Genomic DNA, 17,989 nt, shown 5'->3' with positions numbered 1-17,989 from the left:
AAACTTTTACTCTTTTTGTGCTGACTTGCCTAACTAACAAGATCTAACAAGATTCACATTTTTCCAGATTTCTTGTAAAGACTTGAAGAATAAGTCTACTACAAAAAGTGTCTAATTAAAAAAAGGCCTCTTTATGGCCAGAATAGAGTTCACCACATTCTACGGGACATTGGAGCACCATTAAAACCTCATTTTCTGTTCTTGTGTCCTCCTTCCATATGCTACCTATATGCAGGGAAAATAAACTGTCTCTTTTCTCAAACAGATAAACTGAAAGAGTAAAGGAGTAGGAGGAATGAGCAGAGCCCCTTCACAAAGGACAGCCAAGCAAAACAGTTGCACTATGGAGCACAAGATACAACAGGCACAGTTCACTTCCTTCCCCAAACAACATAAAAAGCAGGAGAGAAAATGTTAATTCATCTCACCTGTAGCGTATTACCTAGGGATACATACCGGGACTCCATAAAGCTGCATAAAATTCTCCTAGAATATAATTCAAAACCCATATTTGATGACTGACATACCTGGCAGCCTTAATTATTTTCAGTTTCACAAAACTCCCTGGGAAACTGATCTGCACTCTTTTTAGCCTTTGTCTCACAGATAAAATTATCATCTATATTCCAACTGTAGCATGATCTGTTCAACTCCACTATCTTCATATTATACCTTTGCAAGCCTCTAAAGGCATAGGAATTGTTCAAGTATAACAATCTGGAAAATGTTTTTCAAATTTTTAGAGATTATTTTGAACTTAGTCTGCTTTTCACTTTTACCAGTACATCTCAGCATTTCTAAACGATGCTTGTTTTGATTTGGTTGATATCCAGTAAGTTCTGTGAGTCATAAAGAAAGGCTTGTCAAAAGCTTTTGTGACACATCATTTCTGCAGAGCCTTTCTGAATGTTCATACATTAATTCTGTTGCTTTTCAGTCAATCACTGGCTTCACAGTTTAGCAACAAAATGTATACTATCAGTTAACTAATGGCTGTGCTAAAGTTAAAGGCCAAACAAACAGGCCAGTTGAAAGAGTTTCAGTAACTTCAAACAATATTCATTTATTTTACTTAAATCCCTCCACCTTTAAGAACTCTGTCTGAAGTCAGGTATGAAATGACATTTTTCCACATCCATAATTCATAGCCTAAGAAAAGTAGAAGATGAGAAGAAAATGTTACCAACTTTTTTTTTAAAATCATTTACCATTCCAAACTTATTTACTACTTTTCTCAATTAAAAATATATTATAAAGACTTTCCTTCATAGCTTCCTGCTCCTATTTGAAGAAGCTTGGCTGCCCTCTTCACAGCAGCTTGTGGCCCAACGGACACTTTCAATTCATTTCCTATTACAATGGCTACATTCAAGAACTGAATAATTTCCAGTTCAGTTCTTACATTAAAACTGATTAATGCTCTAATAGGAATACAGAAAAGCAGATTAGAACCTTTCCATGTGAGGAACAATGTCACCATATTACAGGATAAGAAATTAAGGAAAACAAAACTATGTTTGGATGGGAAACCAAGATAGACACTCTAGTGGCTAGCTAAAGCTAAAGCTTTATGCCATCACACCTCTAATTCTGTCAATATATTAATGGTAATATAGTGGTAATATAAACCTACTTGCACTGTGCTACCACAAGCACAACGAGAGAGCACATGTCAATACAGAGCTACGTGTCAGGCAGAGGAAACTCAATAAAGACCTCAAACTGTTAAGCTGTAATTAAATTATGGGCAACCCTTGCACAAACAGAGCAACACACAGTGTACGCCATCCCCCAGGTTTGACAGTGTAGTAACGTGTACATTTAAGATAAAGGAGAAAAGTGAATTGAGACACCAGCTGCCTTCTTTTACTGCCCTACAGTGCAAAGTAAGTGAACATCTGCACTTGCCAGCTTGACTAAAATAGAGAAAATAAAAAGGCTCTACTATTCTATTCAATAAGGAAATAAAAGATGAGCATTAAACGCAGCAAACAGAAAGTCCCTGTGGTTGACCTCTATAAGAAAGTTAGAGAATCGAATTTCTGCATTTTCTTAAAGAAACAAGACTAATTCAAAATGGATCTGCACATAAGTGAACTGTATAGCCAATCTTCCACCTTTCTGAAAAGGATGCTAACTATACCAATACTCAAAACAACCAGGAGTGTTATGACTTCCTAAGTTTCAACAACGGCTCTTACCAAAGACCACTGAGAGGCAATCACTTTACCTTTCAGTCTCAATTTTGGTGAAAGAATGACAGAAGTACCGATGTTCTTGCAAGTTTTTCTGACAATCTGCTCATACCTTGTGAAGCAATTTTATCCTACAAAGCTATATAAACATCTAAACAGTTACTAGCAATACATCAGTCTATGAAAGATCAATTGAGAAGAATAAAGAAATACGTATTTTTAAGAAACAGGAGCCACAAATTATACGAACCAAATATTTATTTTTTCACATAACTTAATATAATCTTTCCAGAACATATATCAATACCTGCTGTTGCCTTTGCCGTCGCATCTGTGCAACCTGAGACATCATGATTTGACGATCCAGTAATTCCATCCTCTGCTGTCTCTGGATGTCCACTGTTGCTCCCATTCCCACTCGAATTTCATTTGTTGGTTCCGCAGATGAGAAGATTGGTTCAAGAGTCCAAGAAAATATCTTTGCTACCCAGCTGGGTACACAAAGAATTTGATGAACTTTTAATATACTACTATTGTAGCAAATCCCAGAAATCTAAAAAAGAAAATGAAATGTTTAAAAAAAAAAAGTAAATATACCAAATAAACTTTTTATTTGGCTGGCAGACATGAGTTGTTCTTTCTGTTTTTAAAGCACTTTTTTTAAAGTGTATTTACTCAGAGTTCTCAGTCAAGAATCAAAGAAACAATAGGGGATTTCTTTACCTCTAACTTCCCCACAACTACCGACTTGCTTTTTAAAATCTGTGTACCACACTGCCTGTGACACACAAAGTTGCTTGGGGTTTTTTGTTTGTTTCAGGATTTGAACCCAAACCAAGTAACTGTTTGTATAGCAGGTCAAAATTCAAACGTCATGAGAAGATTAAGGCTGCCCTTGTGAACGCTGAAGCATTATAAACATTTCTTAACAAAAAGCAACCCCCTTAAGCCTCCCCCCTGCCCCAAGTCTCCCCTTCTAGTAAAACACAATAGAAAAACACATAACATTATCTAGGAGTATACACAGACTTATTCCAAAAAGATTCCATCTACATTCTTGGGAGTGGAGGAACAGTTTATCAAAATCACAGTATTTTTGAAAAAACTGTAACACTGAAGGAACTCAGTCCCTGCGATGCCCTTCTCCTACCTATAAGAAAAACAAAAAACAAAAACAACCACACACATTCCCTTTGACCTTATTCATGCCTGCCTTGGGGCTTGATTTCATTCCAGATTCGAGAGGAGCAACAAAAACCTGTCCCATAACTGATGTACAATCATCATTCACCATCATTTTTAATCCCAGCACAAAGTTCTAGCACATGCGCCTAAATTGATACAGTAGGGAGAAGGCCAAAGTTCTTACACAAACTCTGTTCTTCTGCTTTATGCCACATTGCAGTGTTTTTAAGATCACAGCTGCCACACTATTTGTGACTATTAATCATCTGTTATGCCCTAAGAACCATGCCATGATAGCAGAGTGAAATGAACAGGAAGAGATCTGCACTAACAAAAAAATAATAAATGAGACATACCCAATTAATGCAATTATAGTAAAAGGAATACAGAAGCTACAATATTTGAGCTATTTATTTATTTATTTTGGGATATTTATTTTATCTCACTGACATTTGTATGAACATACAGAACACATAGCTACATACGCAAAAGTAGATGGTATAGGAAAATCCAACATTCTTTGGGAGGGGGATATTTTTCAGATTATTTAAAAGGTTGTGAGATAATGAGACTTCTAGCAAAAATATATTAGAGGTCTGCTTAGACAAACTGATTTTTATTTTACTTTCATCTTTCATGATTGCCCTCAGGATTGTATACAACAACAACCAGAGGCTACAATTCCAAAATGAGAAAGAACAGGCTTAAAACAGCCTTTAACCGTTTTATCTTTTTGTGCTTTGATGAAGGAGGTAAATGGGATGCAATAAGAGGAAGGCCATCACCCCAGCACCATAGTGAAGGCTGTCTTTAACACAAATTGTCCGTATTCAAAGAAAGGTCGTGATTTGACTCCAGAGATGACAGGGTGCTGGAAAAGCAGCTTCTTCGTCACCTCAGAAATTCTTCCCTCAATTCTAGTGAAACTGTTTGAGAGGACTGTAAGCCCATGACCAAAATCTGCCCACATCAACTGGAGACTAAGGTAGAACTATAAAGAATAAGTAGGTGGAACAATATTTCTATCACTTCTGTGATGCATGTGCCTTTGGTATGTAGGACTTTAGGTATCTGCCTCAGCAAGAAGGTCCCTCAGAGGCTAACTACCTGGTCCCAAGATAGTGATTCATCTTATTTAAAGGTAGGCTCCTCACTCAACAAAACCTAGATTCTCTGGCTGCTGAGAAAGTCCCTTTTATGGGAGCAAGAGATACTGACTCTGGCTGCAAATATTACACGTACATTTAATCCAATAATTCCTTAGATGTAAAATGTGCAAGCAGCACCAACCTACAAATTAACCCCCTCCTCCTACCCCATACCATCAGGCTACAGAGGAAGGCTCCTTGTTTGGTCCCAGGAACGGTGCGTACCTGGTGGTGCAGCTGCTTAGCTGCAACAAGGCAGGCAAAGGTAGGGGAGAGAAAGAGTGCTGCTCCCACCTAAAATATTTTATTCAATATCATATACTAGCATTCCCTCACCCTTTCCAAATGCCCCTTACAGCTAATGATTTGTGCCACTCTTATCACCCACAGTCTTTGTTCAAGTCTAATGTTTTCAAAGTACCCTAGAACCTGACCACGTTCAGAAAGTCACAAGAACAAAACAAAGCAAGTGGTGATAGGAAAATCTACATCTCACTGAATGTATGACAAATCTTGACACGTGTCTGAACACACTAACCACAAACAGAATCATTCTCATATCAACTTAAGATACAAAATACAGCAAAAAAACTCATCAGCAGCATGCCTTTAGTACTTTGGGACTTGTTTGTCTCAGAAGGAAAAGCGTACTGAAAACATCGCTAATAACTGCATCAGCAAAAGCATTCTCATATTTTTCTTAGCAGAGGCAGCCAGTCATTTGACACCATTTAGTCAGAATGCTTTCGGTGACAAGAAGAAAAGCCTTAACAGGACATAGTTCATGGACACCGCCAAAAGGCAAAATGGTCAAGCCTTAGCTCTGAGGGTGATACTCAAACACATGGCTCCTATCTCTCGCTTCCTAGCTTTGCTGAGCTCATTTAAGTAGCATGCCTGGTCTATAACCAACGCAACCAGATGCAGACAGCTGCTGTCTCTCCCCATGCTGCTTCTCAGCAGCAGACTAATAGCCTGGCCCCTCCCTGCCCTGCCTTAGACGGAAACCTGTTACATAACGTGTGGACTTATGTACTCGCAAAGAAGAAAGTCAAGAAGTTGGACAACGTAAAGCTCAGGAGAAAATCTGAAACAAACAGGATCTGGTGAAGGAAGAAGACAAAACTGGTATGGTGCTTGTGGGAGAAAGGCACACCTACATATAGTTGCCAAGAAACTTACTGTAGACTAATAACTGCATAGAGCAACCACGCAAGACTGCAATTATTACTGCAATTATTCAAAATTATAAATAGATGGAAGGACTGACTCAGCTGTGAAAAGCACTAACTAAATATACACTGTCTAAATTCATCTGTTTACCTCCACATTTGTTAGGATTTCAGTGTCACTCTGCCTCCTCTCTCTCCTTGATTTACTACTGCAGTTATAAAGCTATTAGGTGGAAGCATAGGAAACTTTAAAACACTGTGCCCAGTTTTTACAAACTTTCAAGAAGTTTCCTCTAGTGAGGAAGAGATACTCATTTGCATATTTCCAATAAACCCAGAATGGAGACATTTGTAGTTAGAATAGGTCTTGTGATTCAGTCTGGTTTAGTGTCATACATCCCTTTTAATGTCAAGTATTTCCAAAGAACTTCCTCTTTAGCCGGTTCACATGCAGAACGTGATATACATCATTTTAAAAAGCAAGCCTTAACAAAGTATAAAGTTACTTTTTATGCCATTTTTGTTAGAGACATGTAGCAAATTTCCAGCTTTTAAGGTCTAAAATACCAAGATTGTTTATTCAATGAAGATAAAGATGATCCCATTATACCCCAACTTGAACACTGTACATCAGGTTAAAGGGCTACTCTCCCCAAAGCTATGAGCATCCAGGTTTAAGCTCTTAAAAAGTCATTGTGGAAAGAGACTGCAGTTAAATTCACACTGTTAGAATTGAAAATTTTTGGCTGCCAACACAAAATGTATCTAGGTTGTTTTATTATAGTCACACCATCATAACCTACAATCTCAGTGATCATATCTTTAGGGTCTGATCAAGCAAAATGCTGAGAAGAGGAAATGGAGTATGCTGTAAATTGTTTGGCACACTACAGAAAAAAGCACACTTACTTTTTGTTCAGTTTCTTAGCATCATGTGTTACTACTAGTCCTTCACATGAAATTTCCTAACCTCCTCCTGCCCTGTAAGAAAGGACAACTTCCCCTCCTCTTCCCTCACGGCCCTCCAAAGTTGTATGCTTTTTAGAAAAGGGAAGTAGCTGTAGATTCTCTTTTTCATTAGGCAAACCAAACATGGAAACTCTCCAGTATGTTACACAAAGACACACACGCTCCATTATTGAAATATTTCAAATCATTGTACCTGACTAACACTAACAAAGAACATCAAACAAAGAAACAGTACGCAAATTGGTGTAGGAAATCATGTTGAAAAATATTTTGCTTAATGGTAAGTGAAAAAATAGATTAACAGAATTAAATGTCAGCAAATGCTCAATTTTTTTGTTCTAAATAATTCAAATATATTCATCATATGTATTCAAGACTTATTCTTTTCAGATAGCAATAAATCAGAATCAAGTAATGGTATTAAGCTGAAAGGATGTTTTTATACTTATTTTGTCTAGTTTGTCCATAGGATGTTCCTAGTTCTTTCTATATAACTAGAATCAAAATGAGGTGCTAAAGGTTGTCTCAAGATTCTGTATTTATCTTGATTAGAGAAATGTATCATTTATCAAACCAAGAGAAAGCATGCCAAAAACACCCAACAAATAAAACTGCTATGCATGTATTCAATTTGTACTTATAACCCACAATGTAATTGTAACATAGTAAAATAATTTGTTTTTGTTTTCTCTGGAGAAATAGCTGCTAAAAGTTTTGTAAGAGCTAGACTGAAAGAAAAATAAGATCCTAATAATAATAAACTAATTCTTTTCAATTTCCTTCCCAGCTGACTGAGGTCATGAATTTCCCAGATATATTGAAATATTTTTCTTCCAAGTTCATTAATGCTATCTTTATTTGTCAAGCACAATCATTATCAGATCTCAGTCATTTGCATATTTGCAGGCATGTGTGTACTGCTATTTCTGTATAGTACATCTATTCTTAATGTGTGACTTAATGACAGGTTCTCCCAGGTTTCCGCTAGAGCTCTATAGGTGATCATCATCATATTGTTGACAAAACCTCTTTACATAAAAAAACAATGAGTGGATTTATCTGCCCTAATGTAGACATTTGCAATTTAAAAGTCTACCTATGAGCTAGTAGTTTAACGTTGTTTTTGTAGTGAGGAGAGAGAAACAGATACTGCTAAGATGTGATTCGTCTCACCCTATGGCAGATGTCTCCAAAGTAAACACACAACTGAACTACTCTCACAGATTCCCTCTGTTTATCCCATCCTAAGCTATGGTAAAGCTGTTGTAGCCATGATGGTGTAAAAGCACAGGATAGAAAAGGTTCATAGTTAGAAGCAATACCTCTTACTAAACCAACTAGTATAACTGACAAAGTAGACCAGATTTTGGAAGCACAAACTATCCCTCAGATCTGAGGTAGAAACAGCAAACTTGAAAGTGAAATACAAACTGGAAACAAAAATTAATTCTTCTACAGGATCTCAAAAGTCACGGATATAACAGAGAGAATATTTTATGACACACAATAATCTTCTCCCCTCCTTTCCCACTAATTTCTCTTTACTCCAGAAATGAGAAATACTTGTATCCCCCCCCTCTACTAACAATTATGGCCTCACTTCCACACTAACATCCTCTGCATGTCAGAGATACTAACTACTTTTCTGCTTTAACTGATGCAGGAGTAAGCATTGCCATCTAGGAGTTTGCATGTAGCTGCCTAGACATGAGCAAGGTGCCCAAGCTCCCATTATAAAGGAGATCAAGTCAATATAGTCAATGGAACATAGAGACAGTTACCTCAAGGTAAGCCACCTACAGCCACTCAACTGAATATTGACTGCAGCTCACATGCAGACGCCTAACGTTAGTTTTGGGTGGGATTCAGCACACCTGTTAGCTTAGAGATGGATTTCTGTGCCTGTCATAAAGTTAGGATAGACAAACAGTGCTTCTTTTTCATTCCCTAATCTCTGTTATGCTATTGCTTTTCCATTTCTTATTTCAGACTATGCACTTCACAGCCTATGTGCTGAGCTTCCTGAACTGCCTTATCACATGGTCTCTGGTGCACATAAAATGTTCTCATTTGGGAAAATACTTAAGCACATGCAGGATCTTTAATAAGACAACAGTATCACTGGTATCAGCAAGACTACTGAGATATACAGTATAAGCAATGTCATATATTCAGAAATCACAAGTCAAGCACTAAAAAGTCTCAAGCAAGATTGTCTTAAAATCATAAGGTTTAAAAAAAAAAAAAAAAAAAAAAAAGCTTCCTTAATGATTTCTAGCCCTTTGGGACATTCTTTTGTATTTTCAAGTAGTAGCTTGCATAAGGATTAAAAGCTTATTTTACAACTATGAAATCTGGCATTCCCAAACAATCTCTTGACTTCTTAAGCTAAGACTTTAAGAAACACTGACAAAAAAACCAAACAACAACAAACAACAAAACAGAAGAGTTGGTAAGACTTCCTGCATCTTTACAAACTTTCCTGAAAAAGAGCTGTGGTGACCCATATAATCCAAAAAGGACCCTGCAGTATTGGTGCATTAATTTGAATATCAGGTCTTCAAACATTATCCTGGTCAGCAATTTTCATTCATGTCTTTTATATAGTAAAACCTTTTGCTGCAGCTTTTAGAACATAATCCATAGCAATGTGCAATACGACCTCGCTGTAGAATAGAGGCCCCCCCACCCCCCCCAGCACTTCGTTACATCAGTGGGTGCGTAGAGAGGGCCTTTGCTGAGAGGCAAAACACGACCCAAGCAAGGGCGGCAGTGTGCTGCTTGAACTTGAGCTAGTCACCCCAGCTCATGAAGCCCGCAAACGAAGCACAGCTCTGTGCAGAGGAATCCAGCGTCTCTCTGAAGCAACACTTGTGCGTTGAGCAGAACTTCTTGATGGTGTGTGTGGTCAATGACACCGCGTAGACAGCTCCAAGTGAAATTCTGGCCAACTGCATCTAAGAACATGCTCTCTGCCTTAGCTGAACAGCCAATGGCAATTCTAAATCCAACCAGATATGCCAATTTAAAACACAGTAGCTCAAATGCCAATTGTGGTTAATGACAAGACACAAATAGGAAACTTTTAATCTATGTCCTCTGATTCATTTAAAAATTTTTAGATAGTTTAAAATTTAGTTTAGAATTTCTTATAAAGATTACGTTTCTTGATACTTAAAATTATTAAAATATGTTGTTTCGCAACTATGTATCATCCACATTTCTACAAAATTAAAGAAATTTTATTTTTGCTAACTAGAAGACTACAATATACTTACAAGTTTATTTCTGGTTTAAGAGATACTGTTAAGGACAATCCCCTCCTTTTTCCCCAATTTTTAAAGTCAAAAATGCTCTGTGAAGTAGTCTGTTACAAGGCATTTGGATGAAAAACTCAGAATGAAAAAATAGCACTGGAAGACTTTTCAGAGTGCTATTAATGTTATCTCAAATGCACTAGATTTTATTTTACACAATAACTATTCAGAATAGTAGCATCTATCATTTAATTATTTAATATTATTTAAATTTAATACTTTAGTAAGTTTTGTCTTCAGCATAGTTCTTCGTAATTCAAAATTTAAAAGAATAAGTTAAAAATGTGATTTCATTTATGGTAAACCATTAGCTTTTATTTACCCTGAATGCCAGTTCAAATATTGCTTGGCTGTAGATCACCACCAAAAAGAACAGCTAACACATAGCTTTCATATTTTTTTTATGATCATCCAAGTTTACTCATATTAGACTGATGCTCTTCTATGTCACCAAAGCAGCACCACAAGATAATTTAACTAGATATGAAATATCTGAATCACCATTTATAATTATACAATTACAAAGAATTCAAGAAAGATCATACTCTGACATACTGACATACTTTGACATTGACTGAAGATCTACGTAAAACTAAATGTGAAATATTTGGAGGATGAAAAAGGACATATGGCAGGATACAAATGTGGAGGTAATTGTACACTAGATTATCAGATTCTGGCCAAAGATTCTGTTCAAGAAAATTGGCAAGCATTTTATGATAATTTTAGGTATGCAGAAGAGACTATATTTTATGTGAGAATACTGAACTGTGGAGTAATAAAAATGCATTTGAAATCTCTTCAAAATCAACATGGATTATTCAAAATTACATAAGAAAATGTGCAAAAGGAAGAGGAGGAGCAATAAAATTAATGATCTCTGGGTCTGGTCAGTTATTAATTATATAATTTTACTGTTAAGTCAAGAAGTTAAAAAAATGAATGTTCAGTTTGAATATTTTGCTCCCTAGCCTGGTCACGTCTTGCCCCAAAATGGCCAATCTATCATGGACAGGAATGTCTCCAGAGAAAGACACTTCAGCTGAATGAATAATGAACAGAGAGAAAGAATAAAGTTCTTAGTAAACAGAATTGAAAACAATCCAAAGCACATTGAGTATTTAACAACTGGTATCTGTAAGTCCATGTAAAACCAAGCCAGCAAATTGAAAATCAAGAACAAGAACTAAAGCACTCAAAAATCAGAAATGAAATTAAAACTAAGCACTCAACATTACCTTAACTTTCTATCTGAACCTTCAGCCTCTAAGTGTATGCTCTTACATACCGACTCTCTACAGTTTTCCAGCACCCAAAGTATAAATGACTAACTTTTCACACAACCTGAGAAAAGTAAATTACTATGTAGCATAGACACACTTCGGAAGGCTCTTCTACTGGGCTTAGGGGAATCTACAAAATAAACAGGGTTTTAGAAACTTCAGCATTTGTAAGGTTACAGCAATTTATACTTCCTAAGATTTGAAGTGAACTCCACATAAACTGAAGACAGCCCACAGAAGCCTCAGGTATTCCAAATTTTGAACCTTTTGCAATGCAAGTCACCTTACAAACAAACAAACAGTACTAGATAAAAAGCAAGAATCTTCAACACTAACATGATAGAAATGGAAGAGGGCCTGAAAGACATTTTTCCCTTATGAAGTATAGCCCTAACACCATAGATAACAGAAACCTTGGCACGTGATCTGTGTGATAACAATATTATGCAAATGCGTGGAGGGAACTGCATGTCCCAGTGGACGTATTTCATCTGCTGGTACCAACCTGAGTTTATTTCCTGCAGGGGGTATGTTGTAACTATGACTGAGTGAGCCTTGACCTGCCCCCTCAAATATAAAACCTGCAGGAGTGGAACAGTGCAAAATATAAGTTGACATTTTTTTTTAAGGGAGGAAAAAGGGAGATAAGATGGGCTGATGTGTATGTGTCTAATGAAATATATAAGCAGACACAACTTTCTAAGGTGTTTTGAGTGTTTTAAAGAAAAAATAGTAAGGAAACTGTTTCTGGGATTCCCTAAACTGAGCAATATGCATTACAGTAAACACTGTACTTCTGTAAACAATTATTGAAAGAATTTTTGGCTTTAAGTCAAATGGAAATAGCCTACATCTATCTTAATGTATGATAAATCTGCATCTTTAATCTAAATCTTCCTAATTTTAGGACTTTAAAAAAAAACCCTATCATATGAACAAATCTGGACTATATGTGCCGAGTATGCTATATTCCTGCCAAAACAAATCACAAGAAACTAGATTAGTCTCATAAACTATCAGAAGATTAACATTACAGATTAACGATTACATCAGATTTGTAAATTTGTTTGTAGTATACTTCTTATATTCTTCCTTTTTTTGTAAATGAACTTTAACATCATATGTTAATACAGCATGCTTTACACAACATATCAGCAATTGAAATTACCAGGCCATCCTGACATACCAAAACAATGATAACTGAGAGGTACACCAGTTTCATATAGCAGAGTAAAGAAGTTGCCTTTAAGAGTGTCCTCCTATGTTGATTCAAAGTTAGTTGATCTAGGAAGATAAGTCTTATAGCAAAGGTGGACACCAGAACTTCTTTTATTCTCAAACCCACTAAAATCATGAACTCAAGAGGGTACTATTCTAAGTTGCTTTATACCCTTACTGGAATTTATACACAAATTTAAGAGCATTAACAAGAATGAATAGAAAAAAATCTCTCTCCAATGCCACATCTTGTACCTGAAAAGTCAGTTCCCATTTAGTCTAACAGATTTCATTACATGTTAAAATATCAATTGTGAGAATTTAAATAAACCTAAACTAGAAACATCCTGAAGAGAATGAATTGACAATTCAGAAATTGTGCAGGTACGTTGTACAACTGTACATCGTACACAGTACATGTTAATACTCCAGATAAGCAGAAATGCAACAAAATCTAAATTGCAGAACAGCATAGCATACAGTCATATGCATGTCTAAGTGCTATTTTCAGCTAAAAAAATAGACAGTGAAGTGTCTAGTAGGCAGTGAACTAGGACTAAATACCACACCTAGCTTACTTGGTATTCATGTATTTACTAAGTCTGTACAAATACATGCACATTTGATTCAACACAGATACAGTATGCTACATAATGTCAAGAGTAGTATCAGTTACAAAAATACATCGGTTGTCAAAATGATCTAACATGCATTTCACAACCAATGTATTTCTGTAATTGTACACATACAGACGTGATAAAAGTATCTACACTTCCAGTGCTGAAAGGTGTAGTTATAGCGTTCATATTTCTCTTCAGATCCTTTAATACTCTGTAAAACTTTATTCCCTTATCTGCTTTCTCAAAAGACTCCAAATTATCATTTCTAACAGAGAAGAAAAGAATGCTTACTATTCACAGAGGTCTGATAGATATGCTGTGTGAAAAATGGCGGAAATCATAGCATGAACTTTCTTCCAAATCATAACACTTATCAGAAGAACAGAAGAGTGCAGATCTCTGCTTGTTGCAGAAAAATTTGAGATTGAAAAAATATCAGTTTCTGATGATGACTTAATTCATGCTATCAGTTAGAAGCTGGCTGAAGCAATATGAAAACTTTAAATGATCTTTTTTAAGCCTTACTGTGACACAGAGAAAGCTCAGCTTATTTCTGTGGGCTTGTATCTATTTAAAACATATTGTAAACCTGCAATTAAAAAGATGATTTATGAAAAAGAGTCCTAACAAAGTTACATTATACAGTTGAAGAAAACTGTACATTAAAAAGAAAATTAAAATAAGAACTGGCGTTCTTTCAAAATCTGCATAACCAAGTACATTGTTGTTGCCACCAAGAAAGAGCGGGTTAAAACGCCTTTCTTTTTCTTTCTAATGAACACCTGTTCAAAAGGAAGGGCTATTAAAAGAGCCAGACGAGTAACAGGAAGGGTAGAGTGTTTGGAGGAAGTCACAGATCCTTAGTCAGGCTCAGAGGCTTGGGCTATTCTCCAGGATAGAGAAAGTCCAGTCTGTTAGTTACATTGCTTTCATCTATATTTACAGTAAGATCAGGTTGCTGAGCAGACTTCATTATCTGCTGCTCTGTCATTTCTGTTGGCTACTCTGCTAGCTCACACGGTACTTTGGAACAGTCAATGGAACTGGTAAGACACTGAACTACTGAATTATAGCAGTAATATAGAGAATGTCCATAGTAATTTCACTCTGAGTTTATCTAAGTTAGCATTAGGAGGTTCTAATAGCAAGGACACAATTTAAGTTCTTCATGAGACTGCATAAGTTAATAATGAGCTGCTCTGGAAGAGGTAGCACTTTCACTGTTTGAAAAGTAGAGAAAATTCTGGTGCAGGAAATCACAGCTAGAGCTCCTAATTTCTAAACATATAAAAAATTAAAAGCAGCTCATCAGTATCTAATAATCTGGAAAATTCAGTACAATCTGCTTCAGTACTCCAAGTGCCTTAGCGCTAAGAACATAGTTGAAAAGGAAAAAGACAGGCCACACCAATTTTATCTGAAGGAGGTGAGGAAAGTGATTTCGCACTTTTATTGTTGTTAGCACAGTGTGAAACGGTTGTGCTACAAGCACTGTATGAGAATGGCTAACAATGAAATCCTCACAAAGCAGCTAAAAACTGCTTTCTGAAGTAAAAACTTGAGGCTTGCTGAAAACAGATAAAAATCAAACAATAGGTAAATAAGCATACAAGCACACTGGATTGAAATTGATGTTTCTACCATTTCCTCATTATTCTCACTTATAGTTGAGGGTCTAAAGCTACGTTCACAGCAGTAAAATAATTTTTAGAGGGTCAGACAGCATTGGCAACCTACAAATGTTAGCCAACTCTTCTGCTGTCTGTCAGTTTATCACCAGCCAGCACTTTACACTTTTGGGAATTAAAGACAAAAATTTTCTACATATTGTTACAATGAAAAACATTACTCAGCAGTTCTAGTTCTTTTTTGAGTCCAAATATACTGCACTGTATATATAACACAGTGTTTTAAGCATCACATGGTTTTTAAAGCAGTAAGACTTACCAATCCACTTAAGGCTAAAATCCAGATGTAGGAACCAGAGGTTAAGAGCTAGAAGATAAGAGTAATGATTAAAATTTTAATTTAACATAGTGATTGCTGTCTGACTGTCTGTTGCAATATTATACAGGGTTTGTATTTATCATGACAATGGGAGAAGTCAGACATTTATTTCTGTGAAAATTCAGTTTAACATTAACAAAGAGGTATTCCAGAAGTAGCAGAGGTGGAAAAAACACAGGGATCCAACAATTGTTCTTTTCCTACAGAACAATACATTTTATTTTCATATAACATACTAAGTATAACAGGATGTCAGTTATAGGCTGCACTGAAAAACAAGTCTGAAAGACAGACTGAAGCAAAGGAAATGACTCAGCAGCAACAGGAGAAGAGTTCCAAGCAGGGGAAGGCAATGCAAGTGAAGATCTTATGCAGGCAGTCATGGAGAGACCAAAAATGAATGTCAAAATTAAAGATATGAAGTTCTCACCCAGTGCAATGTTTGTAGATATGAAATCACAGAAATAGATTGAGCAAATTTTCAGAAAGTCTACGTAACCAACAGAGGGGCCCATCACTTCTAGCAAAGTATATGGGATTAATCACCTGGAGAAGGTTATTATCAACTGGAAAAACAGACTGAAAATTAGACTGATAACTGGTTACAAAAGTAGTTCTGTAAGATGCAGACTGAGTCATGAGAATATCTTCTCTAGACTCTGACTACTGAAAGAGTGGCTTGAGATAAGGGCAGAGTTTACAAATGAGCAGAAGGTGAACGCATTTCTCTCAACCCTTGTGACAGCAGCAACTGTCCTGTATAAATCAGGGAAAGATCCAGTGAAGACACAGTGATTAGTAATAGTAGTGATCTCTATCTGAAGTGTTAGACGCAAGAAAGCAAAAGGCAAGGGATACAGTGGAACAGAGTTCAGACAATACCACTATTTTAACAGAAAACACTGGAATAATAGTGGTTGTGACGGTTTCAGGGGAGAGGAAACACGCTTTCTGAAAAATCAAACAAAGATGGTGCTAGAGCAGAAATCAAAGGAATCCACATGCTACAGAGCAAAATGGGTGAATGAAATGTTCAAGCAGAGCATGAGTCAAGATTCTGAAACTGACCATTCATCCTAAAATACACTCTGCTACACCTCATACACTTATGGTGCTTTCCGTTAGTTTTGGAGCTATTTTTGAGTCCCTGGAACATATAAAAATGAGTACAATTTCTCATAAGTTTGCAAGTCTTCTGTTTCATAATTCACCTTGTGACATGATTGTCCATTCATTTCTGGGCTGTTGGGGTTTTTTTGTTTTTTTTTAAACAACTACTGTGTTTCTCTGTCAAGCACCTATGTTTTTCCATTTATTTTTAATGTAATACTACTTGATATTGCTGTGCTCTACATAACACTATTTTAAATTATCCGTCACATGGTAATGCTTTGTATAAAAACAATATTAATTTACATAGAAGTGCAATCCAGCCAAATCTTTGATAATTTTATTTACTGACAGTCTTACCACAGAAAAGTACTGTACTCTATTAGCTTCATCTGAGCTCTAATAGACAAGGGGAAAATAAATAAAACCAGGAAAACAAGAACAAATTAGAAAGATGAAAGAGATGCCTGCCCCAGCATCAGGTCCCCACTGTTTTCATCTGGTTCATTTCATTGAACCAAAATAAAAGACATTACAGAACTTGCATATCATATTTTCCCATACAAGACAATCAAGGCAGAAGACAATGGAACAACTGATATTTTGCCCAACACTTCAGCATACAGAAATGTATAGTAGAAGTATTTTAGTATATTTTAGCTGATTGGTACATATGTTTAGCTAGTGTCTGTCCTCTCATATGGGTGAAAGCCTCAAAATTCATATAAGAACATACAGTGATACTGCTGTGTTAACAAATCAATAAAAGATGAACAAGCAAGTACATACCATACCTGTAAACCCAGTATATACACCAGTGTCTTGTTTGTGATAGAAAAGTGGCCTAATACTTGTGTCACCTGCACTCTTGGAATGGAGCAGTAAAATGGTACAAACAAAGCAAACACAGGACCCAAGCTGCAAAAAGAAAGATACAGAGGGTTAATAAGAACATTAGCAATAATAATGTAAAACAATATAAAGTAATTAATTCTATGTACATAACAAAGTGTAATATAACCTTGCAAACAAAGGTTTTCCCTGGGAACTGAAAATTAAATAATTTATTATGTTCAGTAAAATAGATTCCACAGTGAAATAATCAAATATGATTATTTGGCAATTATCCTCGCAAAGAAGAAATAGGTAACAAAAAGTATCTTATTTCCCAATGTTCAGGATGGAGGCAGCACAGAAGGCAACATTTTTATTCTAATAGCAGACCATTTCTATAAAACACAGCATCCAAAAAAGAACAGCAGTAGTCATCTGTAACAGAACAAAACCTCTTTGAGCCAAAGAGACAAATAAAAAGGCTTATACATACTCCAAAAGATGATGGAAACCTCGGAGCACCTTATAAAATTATGCTCTTATTATTCACCCAAGCCTAAGGTATTACAGGGTTGACGACACACTGCATTATCACATCTCATCAGAAGACTGGAACACCGACAGTTCAACTTAATGTCCCTTTGCCAGTGACTTGCATAGCCCTACAAATAACTAACATTCTTTAGGATTCTCACCTTAATCACAGCACAAGATGCTCACTAAGTTTCCACACGCTCTTCAGGGTCAGTTTCAACAAAATGTAAGACTCAAACACCTTTTACAATGGCCAGACCATCCAGATTGAAATTATGAGCATAAACTAGTGCATTTCACGCATATCCCCAAATACAAAGCCTGGGTTCTTTATGATAAACCCTTTCAGTTTCCAGGAAACTACCACTGTAGAATCAGTGCCAAAGGCACGGATATG

At 36.2% G+C, this 17,989-nt stretch overlaps 1 protein-coding gene across 1 annotated transcript in view; it reads right to left on the bottom strand.

Annotated features, from left to right (window-relative positions):
- The window catches only part of UBAC2 (UBA domain containing 2), a 107,793-nt gene that overhangs the window by 15,418 nt on the left and 74,386 nt on the right, over window positions 1-17,989 (bottom strand). The window contains exons 5-7 of the mRNA XM_067293603.1: window positions 17,019-17,142; window positions 15,055-15,102; window positions 2,503-2,748 (exon numbers count right to left, since the gene is read on the bottom strand). Of these exons, the coding sequence (XP_067149704.1) occupies window positions 2,503-2,748; window positions 15,055-15,102; window positions 17,019-17,142 (418 nt within the window). The remainder of the gene's footprint in view (window positions 1-2,502; window positions 2,749-15,054; window positions 15,103-17,018; window positions 17,143-17,989) is intronic.

The sequence above is a fragment of the Apteryx mantelli genome, chromosome 1 (genome assembly GCF_036417845.1).
Source record: "Apteryx mantelli isolate bAptMan1 chromosome 1, bAptMan1.hap1, whole genome shotgun sequence".
NCBI lineage: Eukaryota > Metazoa > Chordata > Aves > Apterygiformes > Apterygidae > Apteryx > Apteryx mantelli.
The sequence above is the reverse complement of the archived record's forward strand: the minus strand, read 5'-3'. Positions and strand labels throughout refer to the sequence as shown.